The 18,147-nt window shown below is 38.6% G+C and overlaps 1 protein-coding gene across 1 annotated transcript; it reads left to right on the top strand.

Annotated features, from left to right (window-relative positions):
* Positions 1 to 1,346: 1,346 nt before the first annotated feature.
* Positions 1,347 to 15,844, top strand: KIF27 (kinesin family member 27). The gene is made up of 7 exons (XM_009995475.1): positions 1,347 to 1,656; positions 3,541 to 3,741; positions 4,903 to 5,840; positions 12,554 to 12,697; positions 14,020 to 14,134; positions 14,296 to 14,475; positions 15,399 to 15,844. The coding sequence occupies exons 1-7, from the start codon at positions 1,347 to 1,349 to the stop codon at positions 15,842 to 15,844; spliced, it is 2,334 nt and encodes a 777-aa protein (XP_009993777.1).
* The last annotated feature ends 2,303 nt before the right edge of the window (positions 15,845 to 18,147 follow it).

Here is an 18,147-nt window from a genome sequence, read left to right on the forward strand (position 1 = left end):
CGGGGGCCGTACAATTTCCCGGCCCCTCTCAGGTTTGGAGTGAAAGGTCCTTTTTCTTTCCCTGTGGCTTGGTTTAATCACTCTTTAAATACCAATTTTTAAAGGGAGAGGGGAGTGTTGGCGCTTCAGAGCAGTGCTTTCTAGGGGGTAGGAAAACGATGCACCTGGGTAAATAAAAAGAGAACTCTTCAAAAACGTGTTCAGAATCTGTAGTTAGTAAGTTTATGTAGCTGTCTCTGATGCTCGGGGCCTTCATGATACGAGTCTGATTTCAATCTCGTGCTTTTCTTATTTGTTTTTCTTCTGCTCAGTTAATTAAATGGCGTTTTGCTTTTTTCAACTCAGCTGGCCAAGTTCTCCAACTAGGTAGAATGAAACAAAACGCAAAAACTTTCCTCTTTGCAACCAGAAGACAACTGTTTAAAGCTGTTTGTTTTCAACAAAGTTGAATTTTGGAGGCTTAGCTGCTGAGTTTTGCCTGTTTGGTGACAAAGCTTTCTTAAAGGCAATGTTTGGGATTTTAGCAGGCAGGAAGTCCCACGAATTTTCCTTCGCACTGCAAAGGTTCTAAGAATTACCAAGGAAGAAAAAAAAAAACAAAATTGGGATCTAGAAGCATTTGGTACCTGTGGATTTTGGAATGTTCACGAAAGACAGCTGTAAAGAGCAGCTATTCCTTGATATTTACAGTGGTACTTGTGGGTATTTACAGGGCTTCCATTGTAAGAATGAATACGCAGGGAGCAGTAGAAGGAACCATGGCTGCTAAAAGATATAATTAATAAAAAATAATAACTTACATGCCTAAAGATGTGGATTAAAATCAGAGGATTGCTTTATGTGTAATGGTTACATTTAAAATCACATCTCCTTGGTTGGCAACACCACTGCTTTCTCTGTGCTTGTTGAATTACAAAGTCCTGGTGCTTTTTTAAGTGAAAGAAAGTTGTATAACATGCATGTGTGTATACATACAACTTTTGGAGAAAAAGGTTTTGTTTGACTAATTTGTGTTGCTACTCAGGATGAATGCAGGAACAGGAAAATGGGAGGGTTCATTTTAAGCATATGCCTTATTTAAGCAGCTCTTATGATATTGTTGCTTCCTATGGCTGCATTATGTTCAGACATAAAACCAGGCAACTTCCAGACTGAGGTCTGCTAGCTTGGAAATTAATATAGGTAAAATTAATTGGTAAATCCATTTAACAGTTATTAATATAGCTGCATTTATACCAGGTACTTTTTGAGAGTATAACGGTGCTTATGTGTTTTTTAGGAAATGTCAGCTTTCTACTTCAGTAGAAGTTACATGACTGTGTGACTACTGAGTGGGGAGCAGAGGGATGGAATCTGGCATGGAAGAGATCCCAGTTAAAGTTGCAGTTCGAATCAGACCTCTGCTTTCCAGTGAAGTACATGATAACCACCAAGTCTGTGTGAGAGCAGTCCCACATACACAACAAATTCTCTTTAGGAAGGAACATGCCTACACTTTTGATTTTGTATTTGGTGAAATCTCAACCCAAGAGGAAGTTTATACTGTTTGCATTAAGCCTCTTCTGGTATCCTTGACTGAGGGATACAATGCTACAGTATTTGCATATGGACAAACAGGTTCTGGGAAGACTTACACCATTGGAACTGGACAGATTGGTAGGTTGTAGGAAGTCTCTTGCTTGTTTGTTTGTTTTTTAAACTGGTGAACAATGTGTTCGTGCTAGTTAAATATTTAATACACAGCAGATGATGCTGCAGAATTTTTAAGGGCTACTGAAAACAGGTATAGTAAATAAAAATGCTTTCAAAATTATGATAAAGATGTTCTAAAAACAAATTCTTCATAAATGAGACCAAAATATCAAAGCAAAAAATTACTTATTGACTCCTAATTTTCAATCCCCATTTTAACTCGAAAATTAAACTAGAATTTCTTTCTAACATGCAGTGTTTCTGAAATGCTTGCTACATTTATGTTATCCTAAAAACAACTGCTTTTTTTTGTTTTCTTGTTCAATCTTTGCTCTTTTTTTGAGAGAGAGGTATTTCTATGGTATCGTAGAAATATATTATTTATATATTCCAAATGGATATAAATATATTATTTTAAGCCTCTTGGTAGATATTAAAATCGTCCTTTTATTTAGAATCACAGAATCATTTAGGTTGAAAAAGACCCCTAAGACCATCAAGTCCAATCATCAAACCAGCACTGCCAAGTCCACCACTAAACCATGTCCTTAACTTCCACATCTACACATCTTTAAATACCTCCAGGGAGGTTGACTACCACTGCCCTAGGCAGCCTGTTCCAGTGCCTGACAATGTTTTCAGTGAAGAAAATACTCCTAATATTCAATCTAAACTTTCCCTGATGCAACTTGTGGCCATTAACTTTTGTCCTATCCTTTGTTTCTTGGGAGAAGAGACCGACCCCCACCTTGCTACTACCTCCTTTCAGGTAGTTGTAGAGAGTGATAATGTCTCCCCTTGGCCTCCTCTTCTCCAGGCTAATCAACTTCAGTTCCCTCAGCTGTTCCTCATAATACTTGTTCTTCAGAGTCTTCACCAGCTTTGTTGACCTTCTCTGGACTCACTCCAGCACCAAAATGTCCTTCTTGCAGTGAGATGCCCAAAACTGAACATAGTACTAGAGGTGCAGGGGGACAATCACTTTCCTGGTCCTGCTGGCCACAGTATTCCTGATGCAGGTCAGGATGGTGTTGGCCTTCTTGGCCACCTGGGCACATTGTTGGCTTGTATTCAGATGGCTGTTGACCACTGCCCCAGGCCCTTTTCCTCTGGGCAACTTTCCAGTCACTCTCCCCTAGGCATGTGATGTTGTCTGAGGTTGTTGTGACCAAAGTGCAGGACCCAGCACTTGACCTTGTTGGATCTCAAACATTTGGCCTCTTAATTGTGCCTACTGCTATAACTTCACTTGTCTTCCCTTCAGTAGTAATTATTTAGTGTTACTGCAAGCACCATTGCCAGCCAAATTATTTAGGTAATGGATGTCACAACCTACAGCTGTTTGTAGCCCAGCAATTTTGGTGTTATGTGCATATTTACTAAATCCATAATTTTATGTAAGCAACCCTTTTTTCTTCTATAAGGAAGAAAGATACTTTGTATTCTTTTGCAGACAAAGTTAGTTTTTGTGTTCTTGAATAAGAAACACAAATATTTTTATGGAAGCATTGTTTTATTCTGAATATTAAAAAAAAAAAAAGTTTGGCATTAGTTTTCCATATCTGCTTTGAAAAATATAAAACTACTGTAAATGTTGGTCATAAACTTTGTCTCAGCAAGTTAGTAATGGTCTTTGCTAAATTAACTGGAATTTATAGTTTCTCAAACCCTTGAGATGTCATAGCCAACCACAATGAGTAGAAATAAATTTGTACTCTGAGGAGTATAGATTTAAATTTTTCCATATTTTTCACAACTTTATTTACTATAACATTATGTAATTTTGAACTTTACTTTGAATCCTGTTAATGACTGCAAGCTTCTGTGACTTCTTTGCTTGTATTTTAGCATCAGTTGCAGAGAATGAAATGGGCATAATTCCACGGGCTATTCATGAATTATTTCAGCATATTTCTGAAAACCCTAATGTTGACTTCCATGTGAAAGTATCTTATGTAGAGGTTTACAAGGAAGAACTTCGAGACTTATTGGAGTTGGAGACACCTGTGAAAAAATTACGTATCCAAGAAGATAAAAAGGGAACTATAGGTAATAGTTGAGCTCCAAAATTTGATGTGTTTATTTTCAGTTGTGTGCCCAAATTACACTTAACCTTTTCTTGAAAGAGCTTATTCATTATGAATGTTGTGGTTATTCATTTAAATAAGTATTTCCAGGTTAAAGATTTGCTTCTACCTTCAAAATTAAGCTTACTTAAGTTGTAAATATCTGCCCCCTGTTCGCTCTGAAACAAGTGGAAGAAAACATCTAACTGAAAGGAGCATCTCTTATTTTTTGGAGGCTTTGAAATTAACACTTAGCCTATAGTTCTTCTGTGTACTACATGAAAGTGCTAGAAGAATCTACTGCAGAGATATTTTTTTCTGAAACTGCATAATCTGGTTTATTTTATTATCTTTATATTTTAATGGTTGTGTTTGCTTTAATATTATTTTGCATTGAGCTGGCATGTGTTTCTTGTCTGTAGCTGGCAGAAGGAACTAATTCAGCATGAAACTTGCAGACAATGTCACTGTTTCATACAGAACCTGCAATATATTTTGAACTGTTTCTCTTCTTTAGTGCAGTTTGAGTCAGCTGCAGTTGATGGTGCTTTGTTTTCTATCCTTCAGTAAAACAAAGGACAAAAAATATGCTTAGTAGGAGTATTTGGTAGAAATATACTTCCACATTATTAGATTACTAATAGATGCTTGTCCAAAATGTGCAACTACCTGAGTTACATAGAGTGGAAATTTTGTTCATACCCTTGGCTTGGAATCATTTCTACTACAAACTTTTTTCTTTTTAGTCTTTTTTTTTTTTTTTTTTTTTTTTTTTTTTTTTTTTTTTTTTTTTTTTTTTTTTTTTTTTTTTTTTTTTTTTTAACTGGCAAAATCTCCTTTGAACTAGTGTAATATGTAAGTAAGTAAAGCTGTGTATTACGTTTAAGATATTGTTTCGAATGCTATGACACAATACACCAATATATTACACATCTGCAGGTTTCAGCTGTATTGTGTCTCATGCTTTTCACATATCAAAGTCTCATTTTTTCTATAGCTATATTCTATGAGTTCATAATAATGCAGGCTTGTCTGTTTCTATGATTTGTGTTTTATAGTTTGACTATTCCTAATTGCAGTAAACTTGCTGAAGAGTTTGAGATTAATTGAATTATTCTTACTTTCTATGGTTTGGTGATTGAAGTGATTGTTGGTGCTAAGGAATTTCAAGTAGAATGTGCAGATGAAGTGATAAGCCTGTTGGAAAGTGGCAATTCAGCTCGTCACACAGGCAGAACACGAGTTAATGAGCACTCTAGTCGATCTCATGCTGTTTTCACCATCGGTATTTGTCAGAAACAGTCTGCAGAATCTCAAAAAAAGACTGATGCTGCACAGGATTCATCTAGGAAATCAGTCCCAATGATTGCTTCAAAGTTTCATTTTGTGGATTTGGCAGGATCAGAGAGGGTGACAAAGACTGGAAGTACTGGTGAACGCTTTAAAGAATCAGTTCAGATAAATAGTGGTCTGCTTGTCTTGGGAAATGTCATCAGAGCCCTTGGAGACCCAAAAAAGAAAAGGGGACATATTCCATACAGGGATGCTAAAATCACTCATATTCTGAAAGACTCTCTTGGAGGAAGTTCCAAGACTGTCATGATAACATGTATAAGTCCATCCTCATCAGACTTACATGAATCTTTACATTCCCTCAAATATGCCAACAGAGTCAAAAACATTAGAAATAAAGTAGTTGTAAACTACAACCTGGATCATGACCAGACTGATGAAATGGAACTTGAAAAGAGATGGCTTCTAGGAGCTTTGCAGTGTTCACATGACTTAAATCAAGAAAGAATTTGTGTCAGGTCACTGCAGGAGCAGAACACCCAGCTTCAGTTTCAATGTGTGAATTATAGAAACTGTGTAGATGAAGTCTTCTCATTTCTGGTTGATTTGAACAATAATGTTAGCTTGAAAAGAAGCCAGCAGGACAGGTTGCAGAGATTGATCACCATGATACAGGAAGTAAGGAAGGAAGCTCTCACCACACAGGAAACTGACACAGAGACTGGGACCAGCCAAGCGCCACATGACATCACAATTCTCCAACTAAACAGGGAACTAAAGAAACATGAGGTATTTAGTTATAAGTTGATTATTTAAATATCTGTGTGAAAGAGCTGTCTGCTAAAACTTGAATTCAGTTTCAAAATATATAAAACCGTTAAGCTTACCTGTACTTAATTTGGCATTTTAAATTAATTCACAATTTTGTGTCATTTCATTTATCTAATCCCTGGGATGTAACTTTGTTTTAATGGATGATTGAATAGACCATCATCTTAATCATGATAGAGATAGGTTGTGTTATATTTGGACTAGTCAGTTTCAAGATGATTCTGTTTTATTCCTTAGATTTTTGGTTTTATCTATGCCAGCTTGCTAGGTCTGGCTGGGACAGAGTTACGTTTCTTCACAGGAGCATGTAGGGTGCTTTGTTTTAGATTTGTGACCGATACAATGCTGATAACAATTAACATTTTAAGTCTTGCTGAACAGCCTTTGCACAGTGTCAGGCCTTCTCTGTTGCTTCCTCTGGCCCTCAAGGTATAGACTGGGGAGTGCACAAGAGGCTGGGGACACACAAAGCAGATGACTCAAACTAACCAAAGAGATATTTCATCCCATACATGACATCATGCCCTGCAATTAAAAGGGAGAGAAGGAGGTTTAGGGAGGTTAGCTGTATTTTGCTGGGCACCAGTCAGACTTGAGAGGTGGTGAGTGATTGGTTGCCTTTGCACCATTTGTTTGTTCTTTTTTTCTTTCTCTCTTCTTCCACACCACCTTTACTGTACAATTTCTGTTTTGACCATCAAGTTTTCATGCTTTTACTGTTCCTTTGCTCTTTCCCAGTCCTCCTGGGGTTTGAGAAGGAACGTGAGCAAGAAGCTATGTGTGCTTAGCTGTCTACTGGACTTAACTCACAAAGTCCTTCTTGGCTTCCAATGTGGGGCTCAGGGCATTTGAGGTAGTAACAGATTTTATTAAAATGTGCTGGATTAAACTTCTAGATGTTATATCTGGTTAGTTGTTATTTGAGTGTCTGCGGCAGATCATGATGCTGGCATATTTACTTTAGGTGCTGACTTACGTGTTTCCTCAAATATCCCAATGCTTATTTCCTTTCTAGCTGTACAACAGGCTCCAGGAGTCATTAATGACTCTTTCCAAATTTCACTGTTTATTGTGCTGCTTATCAGTTTATTTTCCTTTGCCTGGGAGAGCTTTGATAAAACCCCTGGCCTTCAGCCTTATCTGGTATTTAGGTCTTGTGTCGCTGATGTCCCAGTACTCCAAGAATTGTCTCATTAACAAAACCAGCAACTATATCATTCCCCTTTCCACCTCTGAGAGACATTTGGTGGAGAGAGGAAAGAATGGCATCTATCCCCCTTCTTCAGGATAGGCCTTTATAGCCTTTATGTAACTGAGGCTTCTCTGTCCCTTCAATAAGCTCATGTAATCAGACTGTTTATGCTTGTGTGTGTTGTGATTCTGATTTTGATTATTGTTCATAAGGTTAAACAACTAATTTGGGATGCCACACAGGAGCATCCTCTAAGGCAATTGATCTCTGAGGTGGTATGGGAGGAGTTGGGCAGGTGAACGGGGCTGTTATTGCCTGCATTAGCTTGGGATCTCAAGCCTGAACAGGCTTGTAAACCCATCAAAATAATGCACCATTTGAAGGAAGGGAGGTGAAACACAGTGACTTCTAAGGCTGTGTTGGGACCTGGTCAGTGCCTATTAAACTGCTGTCCAGTGCTCTAACAGAGATGCTAGACGGTCTTTCAGTCTAAGAGCCCACAAACAGGCACTGAGAATGTCTCCTGCTCTGAAACCACATGAACAAACACTAAACTAGGGACTGAACACTCAACCATGATAGTTGCTCCTGTAGTCTAGAGGAAACAGTCGAAGGAGAGGTCACTCATTTAATAGAAGAAGCATCTTCTCCTGAGAGGAAGAGAGAGGAACAATCAAAAGCAGCCTAATCTGCAGCAGGGTGGGGAGGAAAGAGATACAAATCCTAAGAGATGGAAACTACTCAGTCCCTATCCGTGACCAAGCTGCAAGATAGGTGGAAAGATACCGTCTGTCAGGAAAATGAGAGAATTGCTACCTGTTTGCTCCAGTGCTAAGATAGTGGGGGTCACAGTCTGGAACTGTGTGGGGAAGTACAACAGCTGGGATCCATCTTTAGGAACTGTGGGATTGGCAGATGGATCAGAAGAGGGGCAGCCACCCACAGCTCTTATTGAGCACAAAGACAGGGTATACTCTTAAGGAGGGTATGGTAATCCAGTGAGGCAAGTGGACTGCCACAGAGAAAAGTACCTGGTGTCTGAGGGAAGCAGTGGGAGGTGGTCTGTAGTTACATGCACAATAATCAGGCCCCCAAAGATCCAAATGACATCCAGTGCCCATGGTCTGTGTGGCACCAGCAACCTAACAATTATGTATTTGGCTGGCACAGAGGCTCCAGCAATTCAAAGCAAATCTCTCTTCCCCTTCCTTGCTATGGAACTGCATCTCAGCTTTTTACTTAATTCTTTATTTTCTTCTGTAGCTTGTTTTAAATCTCTGTCCTGGACCTTGGAAAGCAAGTTCTGTGGTGAGACGGTACCCCAGGAGGCACTGAATCAGAAAACAGGACTCATCTATAAAACAATCTCATAAGCGCCTGACCAAGAAAATATGGCATTGATCTGGTGTATCACATTAGCTTTCATGCTTTAGCTTCTGGAAGGACTGAATGATGCAATAGACTGTTAAAATCGTACTGAAAGCAATGGGCACCAGGACATGTCAGCAGTGGGATGTAAATTTAGCAGAACCCACTTGGCTAATTAATATCAAAGGATTACCTAGCCCACCTGGACCTGCCCAAACAAAAACTCTTTGTATTAGAGAAGGAGATAATGTCCATACAGTGTGTGTAGAGAACTGGCTGGGAAAGACAGACTGGATTGTTCCTCCCTTGGGAAAAGGCAAACATGTTTGTGGGACTGCTTTTGCTCAAGGACCCAGGTACACATGATGAGGAAATCTGATGTGTACCTCAAGTGATTGAACACTGGGGGGAAATATTCCATTATTTGACTTGTGTATTTTAGGAAGTACTGCAGCCAGAGTCACCTAAACCAGCAGAAAACAAGCCTCACCAAAAAAAAAATGGGCAGGTGCAGCCAGAGCTGGTTTTGATGTCCAGTAACTCAATGTGCCTCTCCTCTCCTGAGTGACCAACATAATAGACAGAATGCAAGTCATGGACTAAATTAACTCAGTAAACAATTTAGGAACATTTTGTGTATATTTTACAGGAGTGACCCATAGACTAAGGGAATGATACTTCTGTATAAATCAAAGGATGAGAAGGTACAGAAGGTCAATGAGGTTGTACTGGGGGGACACTTGTGCATGTGGGACTTGAGCATGACATAAAAGGTATGGAATATGGAGTGGAGATTGTACTGGATCTGGATGTCACTTGGGAGGAATATAGGACAGTTGTCAGAGGATGCAGGGAGGCAACTAGGAAAGCTAAGGCCTCCTTGGAACTAAACCCTGCAAGTCAGGTCAAGGATAATAGAAAGGGCTTTTTCAAATACATAGCTGACAAAACTAACACTAGAGGCAATATAGGCCCCCTGTTGAATGACGTGGGTGTCATGGTGACAGAGGATATAAAGAAGGCAGAGGTGTGGAATGCCTTCTTTGCCTCTGTCCTTACTCCTGCAGGCTTTCCCCAGGAGCCCCAGATTCCTATAGCCCCAGAAGAAGCCAAGATAAAGGAGGAGTTTGACATAGTAGATGAGGATTGAGTTAGGGATCAGTTGAGCAATCTGGACATCCATAAATCGGTGGACCAGATGGAATGCACCCAAGGGTGCTGAGGGAGCTGATGGAGATCATTGCTAGGCCACTCTCCATCATCTTTGGTAAGTCATAGGCAACAGAAGAAGTGCCTAAGGACTGCAGAACAGCAAATGTCACCCTGATCTACAAGAAGGGCAAGAAGGTGGACCCGGGTAACTATAGACTGGTCAGCCTCACCTCCATCCCTGGAAAGGTGATAGATGCAAACTGGAGCATAGGAGGTTCCATGTGAATATCAGAAAAAACTTCTTTCCTGTGAGAGTGACAGAGCACTGGAATAGGACTAGATGATCTTCCAACCCCTAGGATTCTGTGATTCTGTGATGTGATGGAATTAATTTTCTTCATAGCAGCTTGTGGGGTGCTATGTTTTAAATTTGTGAGCAGTACAGTGCTGAAAATGCACAAGGGTTTTAGGTCATGCTGAACAGTGTTTGCACATCCTCAAATCTGTCTCTGTTTCTCCCTCTGCCAACCCAGTGAACAGATCGGGTGGTGCATGCAAGGGCAGGGGGACACAACTGGGCAGATGGTATTTCCAACCAACCAAAGACGTATTTCACATCATCTGACATGTTCAGCAAAAAAAAAAGGAAGAGGAGAATAGATATGATATGATATAATCAAAACATTCTAGGTACACTAGCTGTCTTTTGCTCAGGAGCTGGCTGGGCATCTCTCTACCTGTGGGAAGAAATAAGTGATCTTTTTCAAGTACTTGCTCATTGCATTATTTGTGCTGGGTTTTTTCTGTCTTCTTCCACTTCACCTTTACTTACTGAAATATTTCATTCTATACCCACAAGTTTTCTTGCTTTTACTCTTCCTTTGCTCTTCCTCGATCCCACTGGGAGTGAGGGGAGAGGAGCAAGGAAAGTGAGCAAGCACTCAAATGAAAAATATTGTTATAACTTAAAATACCTGTACATTACTTTGAAAGTGAATGAAGTTCTGTCACAAGATGGAAAACCTAATCTGAGTCTGTCTTACAGAAGAAGGATACAATGCTCCAACAAGTTAGAAATTTTTAAGATCCACCCATATTCAGTTTGCATAACAAACTGTGATACGCCTGTGGATTGTTATCAGACAATTGAATATAAAAAATCATTTTCTTTATTCTCCATCTATCTAAATCACAGCTTTTTACTTAATTCTTTGTTTTCTTCTGTAGCTTATTTTAAATCTCTGTTTCCCTGGTTCAAAACAGTGTAAGAACTGAGTTTAAACTTAAGTTTCTCCAGGTCAGTATGCCATCCACAACCACGAGGAGATGGTTAAGGACAGGTTAAAATAAATGAAACAGTACAGACTCTAGAGCAGGGCTTGCAGGGACAGGTTAAATAGCAAACAGTGAACCTATTCCTGTGTGTACATACATATTACCTTTACGAACATACATGTTATCTTTGCTAACAGATATGATTACCTGGATAATGCTGTCTTGCACAAAATAAAAATACTGGCATAGTGGGTTCATGATAGCTAACATCTAGACTCCCACCCAGCCACTCATTTGCTCTTCCATCAGGAGGACTCAGGGAGAGAAAATGGGAAGAATAGGAATGAGAAGGCTTGTGCATTGAGATAAAGACAGGAGGATTGCTTACTAATTATTTAATAATTTAATTTATTTCCAATTAGAAAAAAATGCTAATTACTCTTTTTGGTAGTGAGGAACTGTTTTGCCAATTTATGCTTTACCATGAGAACAGCACAAAGGACACAGACACCAAATCAATCAAAGAAGTTATCTTGTCTTTACTGGCTGAGGTTAAAAATGATACAATGACCACTACAAACAAACATATACAATATCTTCTAAAGAGAAATACAACAAAACTAGAATACTATAGCAAAGTCAAAGCAAAGCATGGCAGTGCATCTAATCATTACTACACAGGAAGCAGCTGTAGTGATTCAGAATCACAACATCATCAGTTCCCCTAATACGTTCCCATCATCCAGGTTCTCAGTGGCTGGGGAGCCCTGGTTGCAGCAAGGATCTGGAGAGCCCTTCCTGGCAACTGGGAAATCCTACGCACTGCATCCAGTTGTAAATGAGGTCTCCAAAGTTCATTGTAAGAGGGTCCAGCCTTTATAATACCACATTAGCAAGTCAAAATGACCTGCATACCTCTTTGTGTGGAAACATCTAGTGGTACAAGCCCCAACCAACCTAGACCAGGGCTTGGCCAGAGCCCAGGACAAGGTTGGAAGGGTTCCCTAAGATATCTTGACTAGACGTTTTATCAGTGTAAGCCATATTTTGGTGGTCAGTTGCACAAGATGATGCAAAACTCCCTAAAATATCTGGTTTAACAGCATAAGCATGATAAAATCACTGATACGTTTAAAATTATAATTAAAACCTCACACAATGCCAATTAGCACAGAGGTGATTATCTACAAAATAAGTACAGGGTTCATCTGTAGGTCAGCTCTGGCTTGGGCCTAATGTCCAAGCTCTAGCACTTCAGGAACAAAAAGGCAAACACTGAAACAACACCTGTCCTCACCTGCCCCCTTTTCCACTTATCTCACTTCTTCACTACATACTCTTCTCCTTCACTGCTGAGTGGTGCATGAACATAGGAAGGTACTATATGATCAGTACATAGTGATTTCTCTCTGCTACTCTTTCATCCTCATACCTTTCTTCTGATTCAGCATGGGCAGCAATTCTTTCAGGAGTATCTGTCTGCTCCAGCATGGGTCCTCCCTCGGCTGCAGTGAGTTAGAAACCACACATAACCACATTAGGCAATTTGCTATGTATACCTCTAAATTTAGCAGTTCTGATAACATCTTTTAAGAACAAATGAGGTTTTGGGGGTCTTTTTTGTCATTTTCAAACTATAAGAATAATATGTCCCCTTCTGCCCAACTGAACTTTTATTATGTAGCAGAGTGTAGTGATGGATGAAGAAGTATTTAGCCTGAAGAATCAGGAACCGCATACACTGCAGGACCAGAGAAAGACATTACTACAGGAAAATGAGGAACTACTGGAATCTTTAAAGGAGGCTCGAGAAACACGTAAGTTACAGGTATTTTTCCTTTATTACACATTACATATGTCTGTGTTGAGCCCTCTTTCTACTGTATGAATGCAGTCATTATTTCAAGACGTGTCCCTTAGGAATTTTTTGGACATAAGTACCTGTCAGTCTTACAGGCATTTTGTTTGAATTAGAACTGCATCATTGAATGGTTAGGTTCATCTAGTGGATGAAGCACAATAGTGTGATTCCTGAAGTCTGTATATCAGCCTAGCTGATATATCTGCCTTCCTGTGTAACATGAGGTGAATCATTCACCTTGTCCACGCTTCCAAAAGCATGACACAGCTTCCTCCCCAGATGTGTATGATTGCTAAGTAGTTTCAGGACAATTAATGACTTAGGATTCGAAGGACCTATAAAGATTCTTTAGAATCTAAAAAATACTGTAAAGATCCTATAGAATGCTTTAACTGAAAGGCTGTATAGAAAAGTATTATGCTACAGCTTTATTAAAAATTAGCATATTGTTCCCTTTTGACTTTATAAGACATAATTTCATCCTAATTTTCTGAGAATTTACTATCAGAGAAAACTGAGTGACATCGTGGAAAAATTGGTTGCCTCCTTCCTTTTCTAGATCTTGGTCTTGCCAAAGAATAATGTGGGAAAGAATATTCCTTGTCTAGTATACCAAGAAGCATGTAGTTCAGGACATGTAACTGTCTGGGGAAACACCCATCCTAGCCAAATTGTAGCAAGGACAAGAAGAGAGAAGATCACTGTGAATTTCCAAGTTTTTTCAAATAGCTGTGCCCATAAGTTTTGTAAAAAATACTCTGTATTTAGTTATTTTTAGTTATTTAAGAAGAAACATAGGATCAAGAAGGCTGTATTGTGCTTTTGAGGTATTGGTGGTGGCACTATTGCATTAGAGACATGCAAAATGACAGAAATGAACCTTCTTTTCTCCTCCACCCGAATAGCTCTATTGTAGGTTTGGATTCTGTCACGGAGGACAGTAGCAGTTGGTTGTTGGTTTTTTTCTTTATTTGTTTTACGTAAAAGTACATAATCACATTAGAAAGCTGTTGGGTTGGGGTTTTTTTCTACAAATTTGTACATCCTCTCTTTTAGCCTTAGTAAGCAAATCACTGAAGTTAGTATCTGAAAGTGTGGAATTAATCACTGACAATCTCCCAGTAACTAACTTTCATTATATCAAGTGCTGGGAGCAGACTATCTCAAGGCATGGCATTTGAGAAAACAGTTAGTTACAATGTCATTCAGAACATCTCAGATAGTAGAATTACTTTACCTTAACCACAACAGTATGAGGTTCTAGATGCTGGAATCATGTTTAACTCCAGATAAAACAGAACAAGAATTTAAACCACTGGTGTAACACTGCTACAGTTACAAAACAACAAAATGTTGATTCTCCTTTGAAACTGGAGGAGAACTATAATATATTCCTGGAGAACGGTTGAGAAAAATATTATTTTTGTATTTATCTGATCTACTTCTGTGTGCACACGACCATTCAAATGGTCTACTGACAATTACATAAATATTTGATACAACACATATTCTGTCTAGTTGGGCATCTTGAGTTTTGGCACTTAAATATTTGCTTCTTAAACTAGTTTTACTTGTCCTAGAACAAGATAGGGAAGGTATTGCAGAAACCTTGAAAGGCTGTGAAGTAAATGTCCAGCAACTGGAAAAAGACACATTTCTCTACAAGAAAACCAGCAGAGAGCTGAAGAAGAAATTGAAGGTCCGCTCTGGAGAGTCATCCCATCAATTATTGGCATCCACTAAATGTAAGCATGTTATCTTTAAATATTTGTTTCTTCTTAAGGCTCAGCTTGACAGGTTCTTCCTCCCAATAGATACTTCTGTTTCTTTCCACTTGGGCAGTGACATACCTTGCTAATGCAGAGATGCTGATCACATTCCTGTCACTTCCAGAGTGAATAAAGGCTCAGCCCTTGCCCTTCACAGTGTAATGAGCCAAAACATTCATTACTATAAAGTACATTGTCAAACTGTGAACAGAAATATTCTAGAGTTGGCTTATAAATAGTGTGGGAAGGAATATTCCTTGTCTGGTATACAAAGAAGCATGTAGTAGGACATATATCTGTCTGGGGAAACACCCATCCTAGCCAAATTGTAGCAAGGACAAGAAGAGAGAAGATCACTGTGAATTTCCAACTTTTTTTCAAATAGCTGTACCCATAAGTTTTGTAAAAAGTACTCTGTATTTAGTTATTTTTCTTTTGAACACATTTTGAGGCATGCTGCAGTACAGTACAACAAAAAAAAAAAAACCCTTTATAATTTGTTGCTGAACTTTAACAATAGTAAGAGCCCTTTGTCAAATTTGCAGAGTGTGTTTTGTGTGTTGTCCTAGGCTTTCAAGAGATAAATAATTTCATTATTTGACTGCCATGGTTCAGCTGTTTTAAGACTGCTTACTAAGATGCAAGTTAGAACACCAATGCTCGTACTACCAGCACCTAGTCAGAGGAAAGTAATGTCTAATGCCTCTGATGTTTCTGTAGATGACAAAATTTTTAATAGAAAGGACAAAATATGAGGTGCTGATAATTTTTTTACCACGTTCACACTACAAGTTACTGATACCGTAAAACTATATTGACTAACTAATATTTCTTGATGGCAGGCATTCAAGAAGAGTTGTAATTTGTAGCTCTTTGTCTCCTGACAAATTTTGTTTCAGGTCACAGTGCTGGTGACAAGACAGCTAGTCAAGATGAAGCAGAAGTTGCTTCTGAAGGATTCAAGTCAACATTAAACACCAAAACAAATAGTCAACCAGGGAAAATAAAAGAAACAGACAAAATAAGTAGTTTCAATGCACAGCAGAATTCATACGAGCTTGGTGATCATCTTACAGAATTTGGGTGCAACAAAGGATGTTTGTCAAGTGCTGGTGATGACAGAAGAGGAACAGATGAAGCTCAACCTTCAGAATCTCATCTGCAGCTACCTTCTGCCACTGACAGAAGAGAAACCATAACACAGTTTCAAGGAGTAACTCCAATACCACTATCTCGCCGAGAGCTACGTTGTATTCCTCCCTCTGAATTATCTTTGAGACGATTCAGCCTTGGAGTTGGTGTCAGTTCTATTGCTCCAGATTCCATCGAAATGGACAAAAAATGATATAGTTACTCTTCATTGCATTTTTAATAGCTGTTGCTACTGAAGCAACTGTAATAGATTTCTTTCTTCATGGTCTTGTTAAGTTATCAGTGATGGATAAATGAGTAAGTGTTCTTTAGTTCTTACTGCTCAGTATCAGATTGTTAGGTGTTACGCTCACACAGTTTCAATTAATCTGGGATGGATTTCAGTAACACAGTACCTAAGAACTTTCATTCAAAGGCCTTTTAACACTGAAGAATTTATATTGTTATGGTTGGATTTTTTTCCCAGTAAATTAAAAAAACAGAAGTATTTTTCAAAAATGGCACCGTGACATGAGCTGCATTTGCATAACTTAGGTTTTCTTGAGCAATATTGTACTTCACTTTCTTGGGTCAGAAACAGTGACAAACTATTTAATTTCTTTAGATATATAGCTAGAAAATTTAGTTGCCATACTAGCACTTAGTATTGATAATCACTGGTTTCTGTACATTTTTTATCTGAAAACATTTTATACAAGGCATGCTTGAGATAATAAACAGTACCTAAAGATAAATTTATTTCTTAAAAGGAATATTAAAGTGTTTTCTTTTTTTTTTCTTTATGACTTATTTATGAAATTAAGATAATTGCTTATTTCAATTTCTGGTTTTGTTTGTTGTACATTTAAAAAATTGCACTTGGCAACTCAAAGTGTGATATTTATTTCTGTATTACTAAACAGAGGACCATATTATGCACTCTGTAGGTATATAGACCAATATACTATCTTATTTGTACTAATTAGTCATGACCTTTCACAGACAAATTATTCTTCTGGATTCCATATATGTTTCAGAGCAAAGCCTACACATATCCTTTGGTTTACCGCTATACTGTTGTTGCTAATGCATTCAGGATGAAAAGCAAATACATTTTTGTAAGAGGACAGTGGTCACTGGGAAGCACGTTCTTAATAGCTACACAAACTTGAAGACCAGAAGGTTTGCCTTTAACTGAGATTAACTCTTATAACTGTGACTCATACATAAAATGTGGCAGTACTGAAAGTAACGTTAGTTTTATTTTAGTTGTGGACTTCAGCCAGTCATGTTTGAAAATGTTGTCTTAGATTGTTAGATCTACTTAGGAAAGGAATTTTTGCTTTCTGCTGTTGTCTAGGCAAGGTCTTGTGTAGTGCATGTGTGACTGTAAAAGAACTTCCTTTTTCCAGGCTGCAAGTACACTTCTGTCCTCATCAATGAAGATGCTGTTACAGCATGATAAATGCATGTATTGCCTTGTTGCACTTTTAAAAGTTTTCTGGGTAGAATGCAAAATATTTCATTCTAATCAGATAGATAAACCAGTGAATGTGTCCAATGATTGTATCTTTCACAGTTATACCAAATTACTGCCTATTGTTCATCTGAACTGTGAGATGAGGTTTGGGATCTTTCTTGGTTTTGGATTGGAGTTGATTGTTTTTCACTGTCATCGATATATTGAGCCTTAACCAACATTGAGTTTAATATTAGTATATATATAATTCATGTTTCTTGTCAAAAAGCAATGAACAAGTAAAAACAGTTTCAAATGTGTAGCTATTTTCTACATCTCTGCATTAAGTGAAGGAACAGTTGAAGGCATTTCTTCTCTAAGAAAATACTGTGCATTATCACAAACCTCATACTACATGAATTTTGCGTGTCCAAAGAAGGGCAATGAAGCTACAAAAAAAGGTCATGTGTGAAATCTGTTCCATTGTCTAGCTAGTAACTGGGAATATAAACTACCTTTACTTCTGTTATGACTGTAATGACTGCATTTCCAGAATGGACTCTTGCCCTTTGCATTACCAGCTTTTTGCTTAGTACTGCACATTAATGGCAGAGTTACCCCGTGCAAGGTGTTGGCAGAAGTTCTCTAATTTCTGTAAACAGTAATTGTGCCACCTCTGAGAAGCCAGTCTGGCTTCTGAAAGTCATGGAGGCTTTACCCCCTCTGTATTGAAACAAGTGTTCTTTCTTAGTAACTTCAGTGAGATTTTAACAGGCGTTGCAACTCCAGCTGTGGCATGATGGGCCTTTCTGCCTGCCAAAGCCATTTTCATTGCAACACACGTGCAGCTTTGATGCAGTTTTATTGCACAGCCAAAAAACAGCATGAGAGCTCCGATTCAGGGTCAGCCTGCTGATGAAGCAGGGCGCTTACTCCACGTGGGGCTCACAGTCAATCCGAAGACTCTGTAAGAAGAGCTATTGGAAGAGCATCGCTTCAGCAGCCGCGGCCTGACTCACTTCTGGGATCACGTAGCCCTTACCGAGCACAGCGGGCCC

This window comes from Chaetura pelagica, unplaced genomic scaffold, assembly GCF_000747805.2.
Source record: "Chaetura pelagica isolate M959 unplaced genomic scaffold, ChaPel_1.0 scaffold473, whole genome shotgun sequence".
In the NCBI taxonomy this organism is placed as follows: Eukaryota; Metazoa; Chordata; class Aves; order Apodiformes; family Apodidae; genus Chaetura; species Chaetura pelagica.